The sequence below is a fragment of the Cupressus sempervirens genome, chromosome 3 (genome assembly GCF_028749045.1).
Source record: "Cupressus sempervirens isolate cs-2001-9-10 chromosome 3, ASM2874904v1, whole genome shotgun sequence".
Taxonomy (NCBI): Eukaryota; Viridiplantae; Streptophyta; class Pinopsida; order Cupressales; family Cupressaceae; genus Cupressus; species Cupressus sempervirens.
In genome coordinates, this window is record NC_143120.1 from 547,209,191 (window position 1) to 547,234,556 (window position 25,366).

A 25,366-nucleotide genomic window follows, 5' to 3' on the forward strand; every position below is an offset into this window, starting at 1 on the left:
CTTGTCCTAGGAAATTGCAAAGGTACAATAATTTTTTATTTTTCTTGGAAACATGCATCCATTTTATGCATTAATGGAGAAAATAATATAGTAAAAGCTAAGCATCAGAAATGCAAGGAAGATGTCTCCCTAAAAAGGCAAGGAACGAGAGTATTCGAGTCTGAGACCTTAACATCTCTGTGGAACCAAGGGAACAAGCAAAGTGAAGTCTTGTTTAAAATTGATTTAAACTTTTCTAAATGAAGAAAATAAGTGATTAACTGCCAACTGTATTGCATTACATAAAGCCTTAGAAGTATCCGGATCATCCAAAAACCTCCTAGGAAAGATTCTCTAAGAAATCATGTGGGTCTATGCATCCTTAGAACTGATATATGACTTAGACTGAATGAAAGCTGGAATGATATTTATGTGATGGACAAGCATGGTATCAATTCCACTGTCTTTATCATACAAGTAATTGTTTTCAACATTCTTGTATAATTTTGTGATAGTTTAACTTTAAATCTTCTCCTTCTTTGTCTGTGTGTGGTTTCCTTCATGACAAGACTTGCTATGAAGTAGATGAACTGCAAACTTCATAAACATTGCCCTTAGAATCTCAAAATCATGTCTACAACTTGAATTGGCCAAAATGTTTCTTAGCTTGAATTAGTTGCCCTTTCCTTAAGAACTACACTATATAAAGCATCCTCGTCTTCATGTTTACTATTTAAGAAGATGGCTCTCAATTCAAATACATGATGCTTTTGCCACAGTATATGATATGTCATCCTGATAAATTGTATTATCAACCTTTTATTTAATATATTTTTCTTGTTGGAGTTTTGTAGTAGATTGCACATGAATTCCAAGCCATCTTATGCGCTTGTATTTCAATTCAATGTCAGACAAGTGAATAATATCCTTTGCTTCAGTCTCTGTGATTTTTATATTTTTGCCTGCATAAGAAAATATACTACTTTGATGGTTGCTACTGTATCATTTACATGGGGATATTAGCCTCCATTTTACTTCTTATTTAAGCTCTATGATTTTACTTTCTTATAAACTTTCTATAGTCGAATGCTTAGAAATTGAGTTGAACAGAGTTTTATTATTTGTTTCAGTTATGTTCATAAGAAAGGATGGCAACATCGGTTCAGGACATACTGTATCCCAGAAGATGTGGTCCCACGCATTTTATCACCAGCTTATTTTCATCATTACCGTGCACAAGCATCAGATGGATCTTCTGATTCTGGTGCAAACAAATCTTTGCCAAGAGATGATGATTATGGGTTAACTAGTGAGATGTCATCACAAATCAAATCAAAGCCAAGTGAAACAGACCAATTAGTTTTAGGGTTAGGTCCCATTCAGAAATCTTTTCGAAGGCTGTCTAGATTTGTGCCTTCCATGAGTACTCACAAGCAATTCAATTGGTTTGGAAGAAAAGGAAAAATGGATGCAGCTTTGACAGAGGCAGATCCTGTTATGACCTCTGCTAGGGATGGACAAGAAACGTCACTTCAGTCTCTTGAGATTCAGGAGGGTATGAATGGAGTATCCCTTACCCCCGTCTCTGATGTGAGCAAAAGCTTTATGGACATTAGCACAGACGCTCAGACATCTCGAGGCAGAGAAACAAAAAGTGGTGAACGTGTACACTGGCATCGGGTGCCTTCCTTTCCTTCGTATGTGCCATTTGGTGAGGTAAAAGGCTAACTTCTCAAAATTTGGTATGCTACTATTGCTTTTGGGAACTTTTGTGCGCATTAGTTGGTTGCTGTCAACTTTTATTGTTTTATTTAGCATTATATAATTTCAAATTATCTTTGGCACTCATAATGATATGAAGCATTTGTGAAGCAATTTTGCATAGGCATTTTAATGTGTTCATTTGCTATCTAGATTTGCCTATTATTGTTTTATTTGAAGGACAACTGAAGAAGAGATCAAGAAGCACTTTGAATTTTATAGAAAGCACATGTACCGAGCTAACAATTATATTATTATTTTAGTTTCTTGAATTCAATCCAGTTTGGTGAATAGATATTTTAGTTAGCTTAGGTCTACAATCTTTTGAAATTACTAGATATGAACATAAATAGAAATTATGTTTGCATCCTGAACTATCATATGGAAAATTTGAGTATTGTACTTGTTTTTAATAGTTATGGAAACCTCAAAAGACATGGATGAGTAAAATGATATCTTATGTATAGAAGTGGTCTATGAGTTTCTCTCATGAAAAGAAAGCCAAGCATGCCTTAAAATGAGTGTAATATCATGCCTTGAAATGAGCGTAATAGATCACAAACTCCAGAACTTTTCATTGTTTTATAAATTTTTGAAAGCAATGTTTATGCGAATGCTGGTCAGAAGAAAAACTTGTTCCTTCTTATAAAAAAATGAACATGCTCATTTCTTATTGTACGGTTGGATAAACATGCTTTTTATCTAAGCATTTTATATGTTGCTTCTTTCAAAGCAGGAGGCAGTTTTCTGTATGATGAGCCACCATAACTGTCTAATAATATGGTGAGGCATGAGAAGTTTGCTTAGCATTCATGTATATGTCACCATCACTACCAGATTGAATGGAATGTTATAAAGATGTTCGTACAACATTTGTATTTCCCATGAATGTTATAGCTTGAATCTGCTTAGAAAGGAATATACTTGCTGGATAAGATGAACTTGCAAGTCTGTCTTAGTTCTGAACTTTTTGAAGTTCCAATGAATCTTAGGTCTCCACTTTTGGTGATCATACTTAGTCTATTGAGACTCTCCAAGTATGGGTAAGAGCTCAGATACAATTCCAAGTCAGTCTCTGTGAGTCTAGCCAACACTTACAGATTTGGCCAACTCTGTCAGATTGATTTATGTTATCACAAAGCATGCCACTATATTGCCTCCAGACAAATGGTTTCCAGTATTCTAAAAGTTAGTAGAGAAGCTTTGCAATGTCTCAGCATAGAACTTTTCCTGGTTCATGTTTCATATGTTGCTTAGAATATCTTTGCCATATCTGGCCATGATGGGCTCCAGCATTATTTCCATAAAAGTTAATGTAGCTTTTCTGCAAATTCTGAACAACCAAAACTGATATAATGCCTTTAGTCTTGCTGAAGATGGTCTTTAAATATACCAGACCTGTATATTAAGTGTTGCTTGGAGTATGATGATTATTCTGAAAATGTTTTTATCCCTGCTATAAATCGCATAAGGCAGCAATGCTAGAGGAGCAGACTTATTGTATTTGTGTGCCCTTTATCCACATTCTTACCTCTTATGTTTATAGCACCCAAGAGGCATGTCCTTAGAAAGGACATGACTCTTTCCAGGTCGACCCTATATATAAACTAATAATTATATTGCCAAGAGCAACGTCTCCCAGGATTTACAATTAGTTGGTAATTATACTAACCATAGTTTAAAAATTCGGTATCGGCAATATCTCGGCTGACCCAAAAATTGTGAAAATATCGGAATCGGCAAAAACTCAGCAAAGTATTCGGCAATAAATCGGCACTTTTATCGAACATTTGAAAATATAAAATTTCTTAAAATATTTTTAAAAATGCATACATACACACTACATTTGTAGAACTGTGAACATATAATGATTTGAGATATCTACCATATATGAAGCAAAGTTCTAAGTTAAACAATAATTCATAATTTCATAGCAATTAAAACTTAGTAGATTAACATAGTAATAGAATCATAAACCGAAAAACAAGTATAATTGTATAACATCAAAATATAAATAAGTTCAATACATATAGCAATCAAACTCCATGAAAGTTCGAAATAACAACTTCTGAATACATATTAAGTTCAAGTTTTAGTATCAATGAAAACTAAAAGTAGCAATCATAAATTGCGTCTACGAGTAAAACTCAAAAAAGATCGCTGCTGCTGGGTGAGTGGTGTTGAAGTAGTTGCTGTAGCAACATCCTCAACAGGTGCCTCACACTCCACAGAAGCCTCTGATGGATGACCAAGCTCAGGTTCCACCTCATGTGCTACCACATCTGCATCCCAGTCATCTGCCTCCATCTCAAACTCAGCTAACTGCTCATCTGTCAATAAAGGTTCACCCACATCCTCATCTGCACCCTCACCATCAGGAGGAGCAATCCAATCTGCTGAATATGGATCAATGTCATCCAAGTCTAGTGCTGCATATGAAGCTTGCCCTTTCACCTTCTTCTCGCGCAAGAGAAGGTTGTACTTCACATAGACCAAGTCATTTAGGCGTTTTTGAGTCAACCTATTACGTTTCTTTGTGTGTATGTTTTGAAAAGTACTCCAATTTCTCTCATAGCCAAAAGCACTACAAGGCTGCGATAAAATTCGGATGGCAACTTGTCGAAGATTAGGCGTTGTGGCACCATAATCTTCCCACCACAGATCTGCAAGGTTTTAAAAAATATTTATGATGCGGTAAAACTTCCAATAAACTTCACGAGTGAAATAAATGGTATGATAAAAGTAAACGCAAGTTCTTTTTTACCTGGCTGCAAAGTGTATCTCCTACGCTTGCAATCAGGAGAAGAAAATAATGGCCCCTCTTCCCTCTTGTAGCTCTGCAACTCATCAAGTATGATGTCTCGGAGGTTCGTATCAGCAACCAATCTTCGAATACATGTGTCCAAGCCAATTTGAACCTCTGCATCTGCTTTAAAAGTGTTGGAAAAATAGCACTTGGGGTTCAAGTAGTAGGCAGCAACATGAATGTGTTGGTGGAGTTGTCGGTTCCACCTACGATCAATGATGTTCGATACGGGTCTATACTTGGTCTCATTTGACCTATACAAGTGCTGAATGGCCTCTTTTGCGCTATCCATAGCCTCATATAGAAACCCCATGGGGTTTTTATCCCCATCCACAATTCGTAGAACCTTCACCAACGGCTCTGATACCTGGACATAATAAAACATACAAAATCAGCCAATGAAAATATTTCAAAATTAAATTCTAAATCATCAATTAAGATTTGAAAACTTACTTTGAGGGTCTCCTCCATTAGCTTTTCAAAGCTACTATCAAACACAATCCTCACAATCTTCTCTGCTTCAGGCTTCTTGGCATAAGGACTCTCTAACCATTTCTTATCAAGAAACTTGCGCCTAAGGTCTAACAATGTCTCTGATATGCTTTGCAAATTTAGAAAATTAGTAGCAAAGCGTGTGACCCCTGCTCGTACAAGATCCTTACCACTAGTGTGCTTTCTCATAAGACTCAAGACCCATGTATGATTGTAGATGTACTTCGCAATATTCCTTCCATCTTCAACCACCTTCTCCACCCAGCTCAATTTCCCTAGATCCTCAAGAAGCAAGTTGAGACAATGGGCAGCACAAGGGCTCCAAAACAATGTGGGATGTCTCTCCATCAGAAGTCTACCGGCTGCCACATACGCAGCTGCATTATCAGTCACAATCTGGATGACATTAGCCACTCCCACTTCTATTACCACCTCATCCAACATGTTACACAAATTTTCTGCATTTTTCACTTGATCAGAGGCATCAACTGATTTTAGAAATACCAACTGCCCCCCTGAAGCAACTAGAAAGTTGATGAGTGTCCTATTCCTGCCATCAGTCCACCCATCAGAGATAATAGTGCAACCTTTCTGTTCCCAAACTCTTCTTTGCTCTTCCACAAGCTGATGAATGTTTCTTACTTCGTCATCTAACAACGGCCCACTCACCTCATAGGGAGTTGGGGACTTGAACCCCTTACTAGACAAAGAAATAGAAGTTACCACTTGATCCCAATATGGACTGCATAAAGCATTGAAGGAAAGATCATTCCGTACCCAAAATCTCATAATTGCCACTTTTGTCTTTTCGTGCATCTCTTTGTTCCATGCAGTACCTAGTAAGCTGGGTTGAGCACCAGGAGTGTTACGTGGAACCCAATAATCTGCTAAAGACCCACTCACACTTCCCGATCCCCATATCCGAGGCCCAATAGAAGAACTTTCTCCACCTGTTTGTGATCCTGTAGAACTAAAAGTCCCCATTGGGGCTGCCATGGCCTCGAATATCCTCTTTTTTGCTGCCTTACTTTGTGCATATTGTTGAAGGCTTGCCATAGCCTCTCTTCTAGCCTCTTTTGGACGCACTAGACACGGTGTAATATCATTGCATGGAATCTTTGCAAGATGATATTTCAATCGGCTGATTCCTGAAGTCATGCATTTAGAGCAATGGATACACTGGATATCTCCTTTGTTTGCTCCTGCGATACCATGTTTCCATAAAGGGTCCTTTGCTCTGCCACCACCAGTCATCTTGTTTCAGTGACACACACAAGTCCACTGTACAAGAACGAAAAATCAGATTACATTCCAAAGTAAAAATCATCATGCAGAGTTACATTACCTTCTACAAGATAACAAGTTATAACACATCTAAATCAATTTATTACAAATTAAAACTTTAAAAATTATATTATGTTACTGAATGCCAATTACTATTAAAGATCCTTATTAGGCATAACTGCGGTTAAGCTAAGACAGTAAATATAATGGAAAATTCAAATGCGTGAGGAGAAACTCTCATTGTCAGACTATAAAATTATAAGGACTCTATATTAACCCACAGATTGGCATTCTCTTTCATTGAGCTTTTTCTAAATGTTGAGCACTTTTTTGGAAAAATTCAGAAGTTTCTCAAGGTTGAAAGGAAATGTGTGCAAAGAACAATGGTTGGAAATTGGAATAATCAAGTGAAAGGTGGGTCATGAAAATAATATTACAAAGGTAACAGAATACAAATATTTAATCTATATTTGTGTGTAATATTATTCAATCTTCAGTCGGGAAACATAGAAAATGAATATCAGAAATATAGTATTATAATTTATTTATATTTGTTTGTAATAGCAGAATACAGTCGGGAAACTCAGGCAAATACACCCAAGAGTATGTCTTCGAAGGCATGTTCACAAACCAGTGCTGAAGCAGTGAAGGCCAGTCGAGTCTAAAACCAATCTTCTTTGATCCCTCGTGCTGATGCAGTGAAGACCAGTCGAGTCTAAAACCCGTCGGCGAGAGAAAATGACCTAAATGCTAAAACTCATGTCGACCATATACATCAAACCTAATTTTTATGTCATTTTCTGTTGAGTTTCTTTGACTGCGATTTTAACTGCCGTGTTTTTCGTTTACTTGCGATTTTATTCCAAAAAAGACGCCGCGATTTTTTGAAAAAAATGTTGCCGAGTTTTTCCGCGTTTTTATCGTTTTTCCTGCCCACTCGCAATAACTTGCGATTTTGGCTTTATTTCGCCGGTATTTTAAACTATGATACTAACTATAGCTATGCAAATAGAACATTATTAAATGCTCCCAAGGAAGGCGCCAATTAGGTTAATCATATTAGGTCTTTAAGAGGCCAATCCACTTAAGGATCTCCATGCTTTACTAGATGTGTACGATTTGCAGTTCAGATCAGTATGATATGATATGATATGATATGATAGATTTTAATGACATCCAGGAGGCTAAAGTAGCTTATGGGACCTACACGATCACCCCCCAATGCAGGAGCGGAACTAATCTAGTTGCAAAGTTTTGGGTAACTTGTCTCTCCTTCTTTGAAGTTTGATAATCAGAGCCACTGTTCTCTTCACTTGATCTTCCTCGAATAAATAGTTGAAATCCTTGTTCTGCAATATCTTTGTATAACCAGATCTGATGTTGCTGTATGCCAGGAAATCCTTGACAAAGTGCTGCTCTGTATCTATTGCTCCTATATTACAGAATAAACATGTTCTGTTTGCCCACTCTTCCTTTGGAACTTGCCATCTACCAGTTTCACATCGCAGCCAGTGTGAACTAGTTCTGAGTTGTGCCATTAGCATTTTTTCTTTCCAATTAATAGGTGCTCTTATATAGACCTTTTCATCATGACTAGAAGTGGGGTTAAATTCTTCAATGTAATAAGATTTTTTTCCACCCTATGTGTCTTGTCAATAAAATATTGTGAAATTTTTCCTTGACAAACTTCTTTATTTCTTTAATGTTATCCAGGCAAGTATGGATGTTGATATCCCATGTTCGCATCCATTTGTTATTTTGCTTCATCCATGTGCTTTTTTGCTTGACAAGTTTTTCCTCTACAACTAGCTTGGGCCAACGATGTGTTTCTGGACCTTGGGGTTTTTTTTAAATAGCTTAGCATCCGGACCAATGCGACTGCTTCTAACAGAAAGGAACCCACCTCTGCCAATAAGATCTCATATGGCACCGTGGTCTTGACTTTAAGATTGCATGTGATGAAGTGTTTTTGAATTCTTTCTACCTATCGCCATTTTTGTTTGGACATACTACCACCCCACACTTCACATCCTTATAGAATATCCAGAGTGACTAGCAAACCAAAAAAAGTTTTCATGGTCGTCCAATCCCATAATTTTGCGTTCCTACACCTGTTTTGTAAAGAATATGACGCCTTCCAACCCCTTTCAATCCTTTTTGATCTGCATGTATCCCAATCGAGTTTGTTATGAAAATCTATGCCCAAGTATTTGTACTCCTACACAATCTCAAGAGGGTTACTCTCAAACAAAAACTTGTCCTGTATACCCGTATTCTTATTCAGCGAGAAGATCATAACTTTGGTTTTGCTAGTGTTCACTTGCATTCCCACTTCATGGCAAAAACTTTCTAGTGCTTTCAAGTGTTCTTTTAAACCTTTAGCCGTTCTAGCAAGTATTATGAGATCGTCTGCATATAAGAGCAATCTTATAACAAAATGGGCCAATTGTACCCCCTCACCATTGGTCTTGTTTATCCATTCTTCTAACTTGTCAATATAGAGCCCGAATAAAGTTGGAGATAGTGGACACCCTTGCTTAACCTCGATGTTGCTGCCAAAATCCTCTGATAGTCCTTCCATCGTTTTGATTTTAGCTTTGACCTGCTCATACAATCTGTGAACAACAGACCTAAGTTCTTTAGGAACTTCCAACTCTTCCACTTTGTCCCAAAGTTTGTTACGTGACACTGTGTCAAATGCTTTTTTAAAGTCCACAAAACAACAGAAAGCTCAGCCCCCTGAGCGTCCCGAACTTTCTTTCAAGTATTTGAGAGTGATGCCGTGATCTATAGTACAGTGTTTCGATCTAAAGCCTGCTTGCCCTTTTGCTCTTTTGCCTTCTGTTTCACCCTATTTTTTGATTTTTTGTTCTACCATGTTGCCAAATAACTATTCGAAGAGTGGATTGATCATGATGGATCTGTAATTAGAAGGGTTGTTTATATCTCCACTTTTGTGGAGCGGGATCACCACACTTGTTGTCGAATTTATAAGGAAGGCTTCTCTATTGACACTGTTGAAAATCTTGGTGATGTGTGGTGTCAGGGTTTCAACACCCCATTTTAAGTATTCAGCTTGTAGCCCATCTATATCTTGCGCTTTACCAGTAGCTAACTTCCTTATGCCTTGAATAATATCCTTCTAGCTGAATAACTCACCTGTAGTCTCGGTTACCATGGTTCTATGTTCTCCTAAATTACACTTGTAGAGGGTCTTGGCATATTCCAGCCATTTGGTTCTTGTGATGTTGTTCTGTATTTGTGTTTTTCTTTGCTGAAGCTCTTTCCAAAACTTTCTAGGGCTACTTTTACCATGATTAATCAACTCGATTCTTCTAATATTCACATACTCCTCTTTCTTCTTTTTAATCAGCTGATCATATTCCTTTCTACTTTCTCTGTTCATGTTTTTTTTCTAATTCCTTTTTGCCATTTTGCACTCCTCATCAAACCACAGATTGCCCGAAAAGTGTTCTTGGCTTCTCTTGTGGCCTTGGATCTTTTACACTCCTCTAGGGTTTTAATGATAGTAAGAACAAGATTATCCTTGTCCATGGAATGTTGTTTATTAGACTTGAGATGCTTTCCATGAACCCTAGACAGCCGAAAAAGAGAGTATCGAAAAATATTATGGTTTTCTTGTCTCATTAAAACTTTGCCGGTCGGAATCATCTTCCTCTTTTGTAAAGGTTTTGAGACAATATGTTGATCTTTAAAGTGAGTGGCTACCCTTGTCAAGATGGGGTTATGGTCAGATTTTAGCTCCATGGGGCAATCCTCTATCTCAAAGTTAATTATCTCTGCGACCTTGCGAGCATATGACATAATCGACAACACCTTGCGCATTGTGCCCTTTGCATGTGATTCCACCTAATTTAGGCCACTTTTCCATATCATTGAATATGACTATGTTATATAGACATCATAAGCCTAGTAATTTGGCCCCAAAGTGATTAACCTTTCCTGTGCTATCCTATGATGATCTTTCCCATTTTTGTGTCCCTTCTTCTTCTAGCCAAACTGGGTCTCTACTTTCTTTGTAACTCTCCTTGAGATTGAGAGTTTGGTTGTTTGCTGTTCTAGCATTGAAATCACCTATTATCATTATTTCCCCTAGAGAGCTAAAGGCTGCTATGTCTTTTTTGAGTGCAGCGAACAGGTCTTCTCGATCCAATCTATGTTTTTAATACATTTTTGAGCCTTTTGGGGCAAAGTCGCAGACAACCGCCATTGTAGAAATCTGATTCTCTGTTATTTTTATCCATATATACTGCTTGTTTACATCTTCTTTCTCCAAGTTTATAAATTTGCTCCAAGTTTCTTTAATTAGAATGGTGATGCCTCCATGCCCCTTATCATTTTCTATCTTCTGATTCCACAGTGATACCTTCTTATACCCCTAAAAATCTGGAACCCTACATCCATCATGTTCATGGGTCTCAGTAAGCATAATGATGTCATTATCTTTTGCTATCGGCCCTAACCTAGGCCCTCTTCTCCAAGGATAACCTCTACAGTTCCAACTGACTATAGTTATATGTTCCTGGGTAGGCCTGAGATTCTATTTATTGTGTGTGATTTTGTCGCTGATTTGGGCTTTGCCATTTTTGTAGCCACGCCCATTTGCCGTTTTCTCTTGCTGTTTTCACTTTTTCCCATTCATTCCTTCCATTTGTATGATATTAGAGTTATATAGAATTAACAGTTAAGACATGAACAGGCAAAGACAGATAAATCGAGATTACCTCAGCTCAGGTTGTACAGGAAAAAATAGAATTTATAGTGTCCCAGATTTGCAAAAAGATATTATTTCCATTTCACACGAGCTTGACTTTTAACTCGTAAGATGCTGAAATGTAAACAAATTCATGCAATATATGTACTGCATATTAAAATTTAATAAAATATGAAGAAGACAATTGTTGATATATAAGCATTCAAGTTTTGGGAGTACATATTGTTTGTAAATTTCTTTTGTGGATTAAGCAGTGTGGGAATTGCTTATCTGGACTAAACAGGCTATTAAAACTCATACATTGCTTAATTGAAGAAAGAACGGAAAAATCAGTAGCAGCTAATTTGCAATAAATGTTTGGAAAACATATTTATTGTCCAATGCATTTGGATCAGGATATGTATGGGACAGTAAACACAATAAACACACAATTAATGCATGTTGGTCCAGACCTCCAAAACCTTAAAAGTGACCTAGTAGTTTCCTAGGTGCAAGAAAGACTTATCCTAACTGTACATCTGCGCACCATATAGAATCTCAGAAAAATCAGGTTAATGAATATCACCAGCTGTGAATATTTTCTCACAGGTGATATTTTTTTACTAACTTATCAATGACATGAATAGATATGTTCTGCTTGTGCAAAGTTAGTCCTTTGGTTTGTTGTTGATCTGAAGTAATGAGATGAATACAAAAAGTGAATTACTGTTTTTGTAAGATCACCAAATATCTCTAAGTAAAACTTTTATTCATTTGGAAAAACAAAGGTGTCATTTACTTTGAACTGTACAAATTTTACATTTATAACTATTTGTTTCTGACATCCTTGTGCATACTGACTTTTCTTTTTTAATCCATACTTAATATTTTCAGCTTTATCTATTGGGGAAGTCGTCGGTTGAACCGCTATCTGCATCGGAGTACACTAAACTAACTTCAGTAATTGACTTGTTCTCTTTCTTTTTTAACAGTTATTCCACCAAAATACTGCCTAATCTGTTCTATTTTGGAAGTGAATGTCTTTTTTGTTTTCTTATTTCTAATTTTGTTAGGCATTCGATTTGGGATATGCATTTCTGTTTATATATGTTTATATATGCAATGCTTTTGGCCTGTTTGTATGCATTGTGGTTGGATATGAATGCTCTTATCTTGGTTGCTTGTGTTTTTGGCAAAGGTATTTGCAGGTACAGTCTCTCCTTGCAGAGTTGAGGGAGCGGTTTCAGTCACATTCAATGAAATCATACAGGTCTCGCTTTCAAAAGTAATTTTCTTTTTCTCCTTAATTCATGTGTTTTTTTTTTTCGCTGGTAGTGAGTTTCCTTAACCTTTGAAGTTATTTTGCTATCGCTTTGACATGTTTCTTGTGAGATGAAATTCTTTGTGTCATACTGATTTTGTTAATTGTTATCACAATATAGCTTGTGCGTTTATTTGGGAAAACATCTAAATTGAATAAATTTTCTTATTAGTAAATACCCCTGATCTTAGTAAATTTATTCTGGGAAACTGAAGGAAATGGTCAATAACAAATGTCTGATGGCTTTATGCTAGCCATGTTGTTGCTTCCATGAATATTGATAACCCTTTATTTTAATACCAGAAGATCTTTTTGATCATAATAACCCAAGAAAAGAAATATAGCATGTCCGAAGGAGTTATAACTTTTATTAGAAAATGTTGAATAGAGATCCACAAATCCAAAATTGATTGGAAGCAATTCTTGGCCTTGTCAGTAGCTAAAGAGTGCATTTTTCTGATGGAAAACTATTATTAGTGAGAGTGAAGATTATGAGCTGGCTATTAATTTATTTATGGGTTGTACTGACTACTTAATATAATTTAGTGGCTATAGTAATAATCCTATTTTGTATTGACTACAATTAACTACCTATTTTCTATTTATAGACAATATAATGTTGGATCCTCAAGTTTCTAATTGAGTTGATTGAATAGGAAATAAAAGAAGAAACCAAGTTTATGCTTTGGCACATAACGTCCACTCACAACCCTATAGGATACACGGTGACAAGTGAATGATCAGAATATGACGTGTCCTCCTTTGCAGAAAAGTGTTGACCTTGATGCTTAAGATTAGCTCTTGCTTTTTGAGAAACGTACCATCTCCTGAAGTGTTGTCTTCTGCTGGTAGGTTCTTGCACTTTATGAAGCATTTGGAGTTGGCTCAATCACTCACTCATAAATGATAAATTATTTTAATTCAATGTGATCCTGTAATGATGCACCGCCGGTTATAGTTTGCAAGTCTGAATTTCGCAAGTCAATTTTTGGCATTTGCAAATTGATTTTTGTTTTCTTTAACTTTCACATTTGTGTGGTTTTTGGATTTTCTGCTTTTTTTTTTCCCTCTTTTTTGGTTTTTGCAGATTTCAAGGCAACACAAAACGAATTCTGGAAATGACTAATACAATTGGCTCGATGCTAAAATAATGACGAATCCGTCTTTATTAAATTTCAGATTTTCCGAGAGGGACCATAACGGGAATATGACTCAAATACAAGAAATGAACGGTGTTGTTTCAACGAATCTCGGTTTTCTACAAACACCAAGTGCTGATGCCAGCATAACAAATTCTGATTTCCCTCTTATCTATTGCTGTCAGTAGATGTTGCCCTGATCTGTTGTAATGTCCCATTTTTTATGGGACATTTGAAAATTAATTGTCCAACCCCATTTATATTGATACTGACTGTTGAGGACTTAATACAAAGCTATTAAAGCCAATTTAATATTAAAAGGGAAAGTCAATAAGAGATGAACTGACAAAAGGACAAGGACATGATTGGAAAATAAATAGTCAAGCAAAGGGACATGAAAGATCACTAGGCTGTGTTTAAGAAGTGGAGGAGGAGCTTGGATTTGATTTGGATATTATGCTCTCTTGGAGAGTCAATTGGAAGCTTCAGCCTTCAGCCCACTTGGAGGACGAAAACCCACAAGCCGGAAGACGATAACCCATCCTAGTGGAGGTGTCATTTCAGGTGTCTCACTTGTGCTTCATTGCATCTCTTGTTTTAGCATCTCCAATTTGACTTTTTTTTGTTTTTATACTGGATTTTCTGGTGATGATAATAGTTATTGTATTGCTGATGTATAATGCAATAACAAACCTAAGATTATTGGAATTTGTTATATTGGATGAATTGCTGGCTATTTGTTGAATATTTGATAAAATCTGTTACATACATTTGTTATTCATTATTCTGTGATTTTCATTTAAGAGTTTGAAGACCATACCAAGCCGGGGTATTATAGTGGTATTAGAGCTAAAAATCCTGCCATCTTGTGGAATTTCTTTAAAAAAAAGTTACAAAGAGTGTTATCAAAGCATTAGAAATAAATCTGGTGGAAGTATATCGGAGCCGTATTGAGATATAATAAGGGCTTTATAGATGGGTCCTTATATTTAATATAAAGAAAGTTGATCAATTATTTGACAAATATTATTTGTTGTGGCTTATTTTTTCATAAACATATATATTGGAAAGAATTCTATACTGTTAATGCGGGGGAGAATTACTGGAATTCGACACACAAATTGCACAGGAATGAAATTAGCGCTGCCGACAATTAGCGTGAATTATTTTTGTGGGTCCATTTGTTCTTTTAAGAAAGAATATATTCATGATTGTTTATTGGGGAGGATGAAGTTATTAAGTGTGGACTGACATATGAATTTCTTTGTATCCAAACTATAGTCGAAACTGTACACTAAGAAAGTGTCACATTCTAAACCCTTCTATCCAAGTGATTCCATAGATTGGAATGCTTGAATATCAGCTTATAGCTCTCTGCTGAGCCTTAGAGACACATTCCTTGCTAGTAAACCATGTAATGGGAGGTTCCTTAGACAAGAACAAGAATGCAAATGTCCAAAAGGAGTTCCTTAAACATGCAATGCAAGTACGATCTACACTAGAATGAAATGCACAATGCAACTAGATTAAGCAAATGAGCATGTTACAAAAACTATCTTAATTATACTATGTGAGTTAGATTATTGCAAGAATCGAAACCAAGCTACATGAATCTAATCTAAAATGCCATGGTATGAGAGAATTTAGACAAGAGGATAGACGTTCTCCACAAGCTCTCAAGAGATCGATCGATAAACCTGCAACATAACAATACTAAGAGTGTGAATCCTTAGAAGAGGAGAGAGCTCTCCCTTTTAAAGACGTATGGACAATGGAGATCAAGATCAAGTGATCAATGATCAAGGGTGGAGTTTGAAAGTGGGAGTGATCCATGTGCACAAGCAAGTCAACCAATAAGAAAAGAGCTGACTTTGCATGCGAGACAAAAAGCCTTTTTTTTAAATTTGTAAATAGAAAAAGGACTTTATGTGTGCACATTGAATGGGTTAGAAGAATGAGGTCTTTTATTTAATTAAAAGGGGAAATCTTCTTTTAATCAAATAATGAACTTAGGATAATATAGTCAAATTATAGGTTATAATCAAATTAATTGATTTTTAGCAATTTTGTCTAGGCAAATGATTAATTAATTTAACCAAAATGCTGAGAAGGGGGCTAATAGTCTAGGTGACTATTTTTAGGTGATTATAGAAACTATGGTCAGCACAAACACTATTGGTTAGAAATTCTTAATGGCATGACTCTTACCATATCCGTGGCAACACAATTTTTGTAGAAGTCTACCTTTGGTTCATTGTGCCAAGCTGTGAAAGACAATTGTTGCAGAATTGAAACTAATATTTGTCTTTTAAAGAATATCATATTGAGTGAATTGTTGTGAATAATTGTTTGGTGGCCGACCATAGTCACAATATAAACAAATCAACAAAGAGTATTGTATTATTTATTTGGCACAAAGATTACAATATTCTTTAGAATGGGAATTGTGTGAAGAACTGTGTTGTGAGTAATTCGGAAAAAAAAAAGAAATGATGAGAAGCGCATAACAATGGCTATTTAAACAAGAACGGTTTAATTTGTGCAAATAGCACATAGTTTGGTGCTCTATATTTTCTGTAAACATTTTGAATAATATTGCCATTTAAAGACATGCACATCAGTTACATTCCTTGTGATATTTTTATCATGGATAACATTTAAAACATTTGCCAAAGAATTCAATATTGGAGTAAATTTTGGTGATGTGAATCTGTTATTGGCGGTTCAAAGAAGAGTTGGTTTTACTTGAGAAAAATATATATTCCTGTCTGAGAAACCCATAGAGACATAAACAGAGAAATATTAATTTGTGGCTTTTTGTGCATCATTTGTGCATTGGGGATGAATACAAACCATTGCCATGTGTTTATAATATTTTAAGGTTGATGTAAATATTTTATGCCCATTGTGATGGTCCTTTCGACAACAAGAATGTGAAACGACATCCGTAGAGACTCCTTTTTGGCATCCAGAAATTAGAACAAGGAGACTTCGAAAAGAAGGCGATGTATTTGGGTATTGTAGAAGGCGACATCCAAAAAGGAAACGATGGTTTGAAAAAAAGAAAAGTGGCAATTAACATGCAAATGTTAAGGTTGTAGAATTACCGTTTTAGGCTGTCGTCAAAGGTTCCTGAGTATCGTAAAGAACACCAGACTGAAAGGAATTGTTAAGTAATTGTTACAATCACTAGCGCACTAGCAAATACACTGACATATGTCATTGGCATTATTGAAGTTGGCTAGAAAGACTTAGACTAGGCACGTCTTTGGTATTGCAATTGATATTGAAGATTTATAATTGAAGGGTAATTGAATGCATCTAACACTTGTAATTCACGTGCCCTGAAAGCCAGAGAAGCTACGAATTAGTTTAAAGACAAGTGTTCTAAGTCGTTTCATATTTCTTAAAAATAGAGCACATATCGTTGCAAGAAAATTTAGACTAAATTAAGAAAGAAGATATCTAACGATGATTCAAACAAGGATCAAATTGCTCTCATTGGGAATTGCACGAGAGCAGTTGGAAAAATAACGAAGGAAGTCTTAGAAGTTTTTCTTTCGCATTTCATGATAATTGGCATAGTGGTATTAAGGTATCTCTAGAAATTTCTAGGACTCACTGAAGTTGGAGTTGTGCTTAAACGTTGGGAAGGCACTGTGGAATCCTAGCAGCGGAGGAGTCAACACAGTTAAAGCAGGAGAGTCAGAAACTACACTCGTGGGTGGAGAAGCTAAGTATCATTTTTTGTCTTTGCACACAAGCCTTGCCAAAGTGGTGTAAGGTAGTGAATACAAATAAAGCATGTTTGATGTGCATTTTATACTCCAGAAGTTCTGTTGAATCATGGTCAAAAGTGGGTAGTTAATCAGTGTGAACAATGGGTAACTTCACCATTTAGCTGAGAACCTTGAAGATTGCCCATATCGTGCTTGAAGAACTTGGAACAACACAAGCAGGGTAGACCCTTCTTATCCAGCACACGACCATTTGACCAGTGACATTCTGAGTAAGTGTCCCAAGCTAATAATAGTGAACCAATCAGGACTTCATTGTGGAAGAGGAAACTGAGTTAAGTAAGTTGGCCATTTCAGAGACTATTGTTGGCTTTAACAGTGATCTTATCGGTCGGCAAACGGGATTATTGACAAGAAACTCAGTAAGGAAAAAATGGAAGATCTGAAAAGTAGTGGTTTTTCAAAGGAATTTAACAATACATTCAATGACCCTCAGTTAAGAGACTTGAAAAAAGTTTTTTTTTTGGTTGGCTATACATATTTGGGTTGCAATTAGAACACATGGAAACCTCATATGATATTCTCTTCAAGTTGGAAGAGATAGAAATATATTTTACCAGAGTTGAGTAGGCAAATTGTAGGCTCTCTAAATTGGGCCTTATTGCCTACAATGGTAACCTTGGTCCAGCCCAAGTTCATGGAATATTTGCATAAAGATGTGAGGCTTGTAGTTGCTTCATGTCTCAACGAGATTATGCGAATAACAACCCCTATAACAACCTATAACGAGGATGTGTTGAGGAAAGTTCTGTAGCTGATTGTGGGAAACTTAGAGGGATTACATGATAACAAAGACCCTGCTTTTGGCAAGGAAGTTAAGATTTTAGGTATTATGGCAGGGAAGAGAATCATTTACATTATGATTGACCTTGAATGCAACAATTTAATTTTTCAACTGTTATATTGCTTCTTGTTTGGAATTAGAAAGCACCATTTAGGGAAAGTAAAGTCTTGCATGCACACCATCATATCCTCAATTTTTGATGTAGATGCTAAAATCTGCAAGATGTTGCAGTCAACTTAGTTTTTTGGAGGAAGGAACATAAATATTGCTAAGGATTGTTCAAGTTGATGATCTCATCTGTAGCCTTTGAGCTCGTAGAGGAAGTAATAAGCATAGAATTAACAGATTTCGTTATTGTATGACGGATGGTGAGTTGATCTCCATGGGTTTACAAGTTAAAGGAACTCCTATGAGGTAGGAACAAATTTTCTTGACATGTGAGGACACTATTAGACCCGATCATTTTTGTGGGAATCATAATAACAAAGAGAAGGCTAAAAAAATTCAGACCAGCACTGGGAAGAAAATAGATAAGATGATTTCAGCTGTGGATAAGGAACATACAAGTTTCTACACTAGTCTCTTGACAAAAATATTGATGAGGTTGTACTGGAAGTAAGAGCATGTTGAAATCTTTTTATGATGAATGTTTGCAAGAGACTGATGACAAAACAGCAGCTTTGCCTTTGCATTCAAATCAAACGAACAAGGAGTTTGTGGCCTATAATGATATTGATAACATTCTTGAGAGGGTTGATGGATCAAATGTTTCTTCTACACATGACATGAATTTAGAAAATCAATCAAAGATCACATTACAACAGAATGATGATTTGTTTCAATATTACAATAATGAGACACATGCCTTAAAGAATCAGTTGAAGGTTAGTAAAAATATGGTTGTGGCAGCATTAGTACATTATGATAACAATCATAGGACCATTGAGGATGTCCACTGGAAGGTAGTTTACTTATTGCTGATTTGTAGGAAATCGAAACAACAATTGAATCTGTGAAATCAGATTATTTATGCTTTCTTTCCGACATTGAATATATTCCAAAGGTTGTTGGAATATATGCTGATCAGTTGAGTAAATGAAAGAATGAGATTGTGTGGCTTAGCAGGGAACTTAAAGATGTTCACGAGGCATTGGATGATACACAAATTGCTCTTCATGAAGCAAAAAATCAGGTTAGGGTCACAAATCAGACTAGGGATCATAAGGGTAAAGAGAGGTAAGAGTTTTTCCAAGAAGTAATTAATGAACTTGATAGCATTCAACAGACTTATGACTTGGATAGTTGTCCCAAGAGACCAAGTACCAAAATTTCGGATCACATTCAGGTGGTAGACAACCCTTTGTTTGAAGTAGATGCTGATTGGACTTTTGATAATCTACTTTTTGAGATAAATGAGGGAGCTCTTCTTGATTTTCATGAAGAGGATGATCTTGACTACAAAATTTTGGATCTCGTTACAGTTCTTAGCGGCGAATCTTGGTCATAGAATTGGTGTGGTGAACTGACTATTGTTGCTCATCTTTTGACCAGCCCATACATGGTTTTAGATTCCAAATTATATACGGGTTGGATGTATTTCATACTTTAGTAGCTGAATAGGTCTTGTTGGAGGATTGATGAGAGTTATGTTTTGATCATAGGGAATGGTTTTTTAGCTTCATTCTTACTCGTGACACCATTGTATTTAGGGGTCGTCTAGAGCGATGGTGGCAGTATTGTACTTTATACGCCCTTGGTGTTGATTTTAGCTTTTGAGTAGTTTGTTTCCCACATCAACAATTTAGGTTGGGTCGTCACAATCTATTGTGATATACATAGCTCCTTGATTTCTATCTCATCATATCTGATGGTCATGACAACACGATTTGGGATCTTGGTATTAGCATGCTTGAGGTATTGTTCTTATGGGGAGCCGGTGAATGGCTTTGCAGTTCTGAGTCCTTTGTTCAAATCAGAGTGGCCCAGCAGATTGTTAGAGTAGTTTTCAAGAGGCTGAAATGGGATCCAGGCATCGTGATCACATGCACTCGATTGTTTGAGGGAAAACAATCTCGAGGAGGGAGGACTGTAATGTCCCCTTTTTTTTGTACATTTGAAAATTAATTGCCCAACCCTATTTATATTAATACTGACTATTGAGGACTTAATACAAAGCTATTAAAGTCAATTTAATATTAAAAGGGGAAGTCAATAAGAGACGAATTGACAAAAAGACAAGGATAGGATTGGAAAATGAAGGGTGAAGCAAAGGGACATGAAAGGTCATCAGACTGTGTTTAAAAAGGGGAGGAGGAGCTCATTTCAGTATGATTGGATTTGATTTGGATGCTGTGCTCTTATGGAGAGTCAATTGGAAGCTTCATCCTTCGGCTTGCTTGGAGGACGAAAACCGACAAGCCAGAAGACGGTGGATGAAAACCCATCATAGTGGAGGTGTTATTTCAGGTGTCTCACTTGCGTTTCGTTGCATCTCATTTTATCATCTCCAATCTGATTGCAATTCTATTTTTATATTGGATTTTCTGGTGATAATAATAGTTATTGTATTGCTGATGTATAATGCAATAACAAACCTGAGATTATTGGAATTTGTTATATTGGATGAATTGTTGGTTATTTGTTGAATATTTGTTAAAATCTGTTACATACATTTGTTGTTCATTATTCTGTGATTTTCATTTAAGAGTTTGAAGACAATACCCAGCAGGGGTATGACATTTGGCTGAAGTGTTACTTCTGCCAATGTACAGCTGAATACTGGTGTCAAGTTTGCCCTCTAGTTGACTGAGAATGTTGTAGAGGCTAAAGCTGGACTTTTTTCTGCCCAGAAACTCTGCAATTCAGCTTGATTTGCCATTTCTTAGCGCCACATCTAAACTGGTATGAAATAATGCTTCTTGGAATGGTAGGGTTGGAATTAGTGATCTGAAATTCTTAGAATAACCTCTGATTTCCATTGTCAATTCGTGGGATGCTCTCTGTGTGAACAACAATGTGAATTTATACCAAATTCTACCCAAACTTCTGTAACACATCCTGATCTGATATTCTCCAGGCTGCGTCCATTGTTATTAAGTGTCTAATTGAGTCCTAAGTTGTACGGCTTGACTGGGCTGGAAATATTCAATGTAATTTGTATTAACTACCAATCTGCAACTTTCGTTATCCAATGGTCTCCCATATAATTCTGATCTGTAGAAGCATTTTCAAATTCTGATTCCAAACAGTAGACCAAATAGTTCTATCTACAAATATCTGTTGATAGGAATTGGTGCTGCCTTCAACTGAACTCGCTCCTAGGAGATTTTGTTCCTGAAAAGTGTATACCGGGTTCAAACCCTCATGTGGCTCAATACCAATGATGTTCTGTAAAGATAACTCTGATTCCTTTTCTCTGGAATTCACCCTTGGATGATGTTGCACAATTGCAGGCAAACGTCTACTTGAGAGTTTCCGTTCTCAAATAGAGTAGATTTTATGAAAATCCCTCTCAAGGGATTTTATACAAATGATGGTGTTAAAAGCTGACTACTGTATGCCAAACAACCTCCAAAACTTCATTTTATGCTTTTAAATTTTTCCCTCCAAGAGCAATTTCGAATTAGGGTTTCTAATTAACCCTTTCAAACATGAAATAGTGTTTTATTTAATTTTAATTCCCCCTCCTAGGAATTCAACTTTGTTGATGTTTCTCGGATTGCTACAAATGTACTTGCATTGCCTATTGAAGTATATGTTTTCCATATGCAACATCCTCTCATTTATATTGAACATAGGTTATTGAATAGACATGTCTATTAAATAATCAAATAATTAATTTATATAAAATTAATTATTGTTAACTAAAAATAAATAAATAAATAAATAAATAAATAAATAAATAAATATATTTCTCACATATAATAAGTTTATATCTCACATAGAATTATATCTCATATATAATTACATGTATATGCAAAGAGTTATCTGACAGAAGCTACCAAACATTAACAAACTTCATAAGGGGTTATTATTCATTACAAACTGCCCCTTCTAAGTTTTAAAGTTAATTTTAATGCCTAGGTGGGCCCAATTTTATAATACTTTATTATATTCTAAAGTGATTGTTATATTATCATTTTATATAACCAAATATAGGAATTTATTAAGTTATTTCCCAAATTAATTGTAGACTGCTCCGCTTTGTAAAGTTTCTGTAAATTCTACTATAATCAGATTGAAATAATGCATTCTTAGTTGCTTGCTGAAGATGATCTTCTATATCAGACTTATATGAAGTGTCGTCAATGGTATAATCTCAATTTTGGAAATGTTCTTACTCTGCAATAATTTGTGTAAGGCAGAAATGTAGAGAAGTAGACTTTATTTTGTATTCTATGTTCTTTAACCTCATTCTAACCTTATATTTATAATGCACCCAAGAGGAATGTTCTTAGAAAGGACATATCTCTTCCTAGGTCAGCCCTTATATATAACTTAGCTATCATACTCCAAGATCGGCATCTCCTACTTAACACAATTTGTTAGTAAATATACTAACAACAATCATGCAAAGAAACATTAATAAATGCTTCTGGGAAAGTCACCGATAAGGTTAACAATCTAAGACATATTAAAGAGGTGAATCCAAATGAGGACATACATGCATTACATGATCAATACGATCTGTAAAATCAGATTAGTATGAGATCAAAGTTACAGAATTAACACTCCCTCTTAACTTGATATTCATACTGAGAGATAACATATCTAGCATCATCATTTAAGATAAATAAGCATAGATTGATACTCTATGTCTATCTGAATCTTCTAAGCATGTGGTATCATTGAATACATGATACTATGTAATATTACTATAGCTGTAATATGACTTATCACTTATAGTTGTGATAACAGTATTGCATGGAATGCAATATATAGGACAAAATCTGGAGAATGATTGAATTCTTCTTTTATCCAAATTGTGACTCATAGGTATTAGCAGTCCTATATCACAACAAGATCCCGAGTTAAGATCTTCCAGAACACAAGATAAAATCCGGAGAATGATTAAATTCTTCTTTTATCCAAGTTGTGCCTCGTAGACATAGAAATGTCTACATCACAACATGATCTTGAACTCATCTAGATCTGACAATAGTTCTCTATTGTTCAACACATTATCTAAAAAGATCATCATCTCTCATAATGTCTTTTATACAAGTGTTCATTATCTTAGAGATCATCACCTCTTAAATAATGAATACAAATGGTGAAGCCCATAATAGTCAATAGCCTGACAATAATAAATTTAATTTAAAATTATTAATGATTAAAGAATACAAATGTATTACAATTCAACTGTACCAAGTTTTTTCCTGAAGTGATCTATCTTCACTCGAGAGAGCAGTTTGGCAAGAATATCTGCTATTTGATCTGCAGTGCAAATGTATTCTATTTTTACAATATTCCTATCTACCATATCTCTTACATAATGGTAAGGAATTTCAATATGCTTGGACTTGTCATAGAAAACTGGATTCACGGAAGGCCTGATGGAACTCTGATTATCACAATGAATAATATTAGGATTCATAGGTTGACCAAATAATCCCACAAGTAACTTTCTAAGCCAAATTGCTTCTCGAGAGGCCATTGCTATGGCAATGTATTCAATTTCTGTGGAACTTTGTGCTACTGATGCTTGCTTCTTGCATATCCAAGATATCATTGTTGAACCTAAACTGAAACAACATCCTGAAGTGCTTTTCTATCAGTAACACTTCCAGCCCAATATAAGTCTGTGTACCCATGTTAGTCAAAGTCAACTTTCTCATACTTGAGCCCAAGATTAAGAGTGCCTTGTAAGTATCTCATGATGTGTTTGACTACAACTAGGTGAATCTCCTTTGGCTCACTTATAAACTGACTTAAGACATTAACAACATAGAAAATATCAGGTCTTGTATTTACCAAGTACATAAGAGACTCAATCATTTGTCTGTAAAGAGTAGAATCTATGGAAGGTGATTACGCTACTACTTCCTTAAGTTTATGTAGATTAGTCTCCATTGGAGAAGACATAGGCCTGCGGTTCCACATTCCAAATCTTTTCAAGATGTCTAATGTATACTTTCCTTGATTAAGTATGATACTGTTAGAATTTTGCCATACTTCCAGTCCTAAGAAGTAAGGAAGGAGTCCTAAATCTTTCATTTCAAATTCTCTGATTAGATCTTTCTTGCATTGATCTATAAGATGATCATCACTTGTTATTAGTAAATCATCAACATATAGTATCAATATTATCATATCATCTTTATCCTTTTTATAATAGAGATTTGGATCAGCTTCATTCTTTGAGAATCTTAAACTGGTGAGATACTTATCAATTCTTTTATACTAGGCCCTTGGAGCCTGTTTAAGCCCATAGAGAGCTTTCTTGAGCCTGCAAACAAAAACTTTAGGGTTATGAGTTTCAAATCCTTCAAGTTGCTTCAAATAAACCTCTTTTGTAATTTTTCCATTCAAAAATGTTGTTTTTACATCCATCTAATGTACTTTCCATCCCTTTAATGTTGCAATAGCTAGGACTGCTTTTATAGAGGTGTATTTAGCAACAGGAGCAAAGGTTTCTTCATAATCAATTCCATCTTTCTGAGAGAATCTCCTGGCTATGAATCTGGGTCTATATTTTTCAATGCTACTGTCGACAACATGCTTGATTGTAAATATCCACTTAGAAGAAACAATGGATTTTCCTTTAGGTCTTGAACAATTTTCCAAACATCATTCTTAATAATGGATTGGCATTCTTCCGTCATAGCATCCTTCCAAGTTGTATGTTTAATAGCATCTGAAACATTGGTTGGTTGTGATTTAGATAAATCACTCATGTTTGTTGCATAACTAGAAAATCATTTGGGTCCTTTGCTCTCTCTGAAGGTTCTAGATGGTGTAGCGAAATCTTGTGTTTCCTCTACTATTTTAATGGCCCAAAGTGGTGTTTTCTTTGGATTTTGAGTTTCCTCAAGATTAAGATTTTGAATTTCATCTTCAATTTCATCAATGTTCTTCCTTTGAAACTCATATTTAGTATTTTCTTTAGAACTAGGTAAGTGAGAGAGATCTCCAGAACTTGGGACTCTTTTGAATGCTAAATCTTCTTCAAATATTACATCCCTACTAAGTTCAATGTTTTTCTGACCAGGTACGAAAATCCTATATGCTTTAGATGTTTCACTATACCTGACAAAAATACCTTTGCTTCTGGAGGGTTCTAACTTAGT

The 25,366-nt window shown here is 35.6% G+C and overlaps 2 protein-coding genes across 2 annotated transcripts in view; one reads left to right on the plus strand and one right to left on the minus strand.

Annotated features, from left to right (window-relative positions):
- The window catches only part of LOC149567584 (lipase class 3 family protein), a 270,367-nt gene that overhangs the window by 144,974 nt on the left and 100,027 nt on the right, over window positions 1-25,366 (plus strand). Inside the window, exons 7-9 of the mRNA XM_089820827.1 lie at window positions 1,110-1,695; window positions 11,931-11,996; window positions 12,245-12,321. Coding sequence (XP_089676953.1) covers window positions 1,110-1,695; window positions 11,931-11,996; window positions 12,245-12,321 — 729 coding nt within the window. The remainder of the gene's footprint in view (window positions 1-1,109; window positions 1,696-11,930; window positions 11,997-12,244; window positions 12,322-25,366) is intronic.
- On the minus strand, window positions 3,862-6,292 carry LOC149567585 (uncharacterized). The gene is made up of 4 exons (XM_089823386.1): window positions 5,000-6,292; window positions 4,505-4,913; window positions 4,299-4,403; window positions 3,862-4,133 (listed from the first exon to the last, which is right to left on the minus strand). Exons 1-4 carry the CDS (start codon window positions 6,290-6,292, stop codon window positions 3,862-3,864), a joined length of 2,079 nt encoding a protein of 692 aa, XP_089679512.1.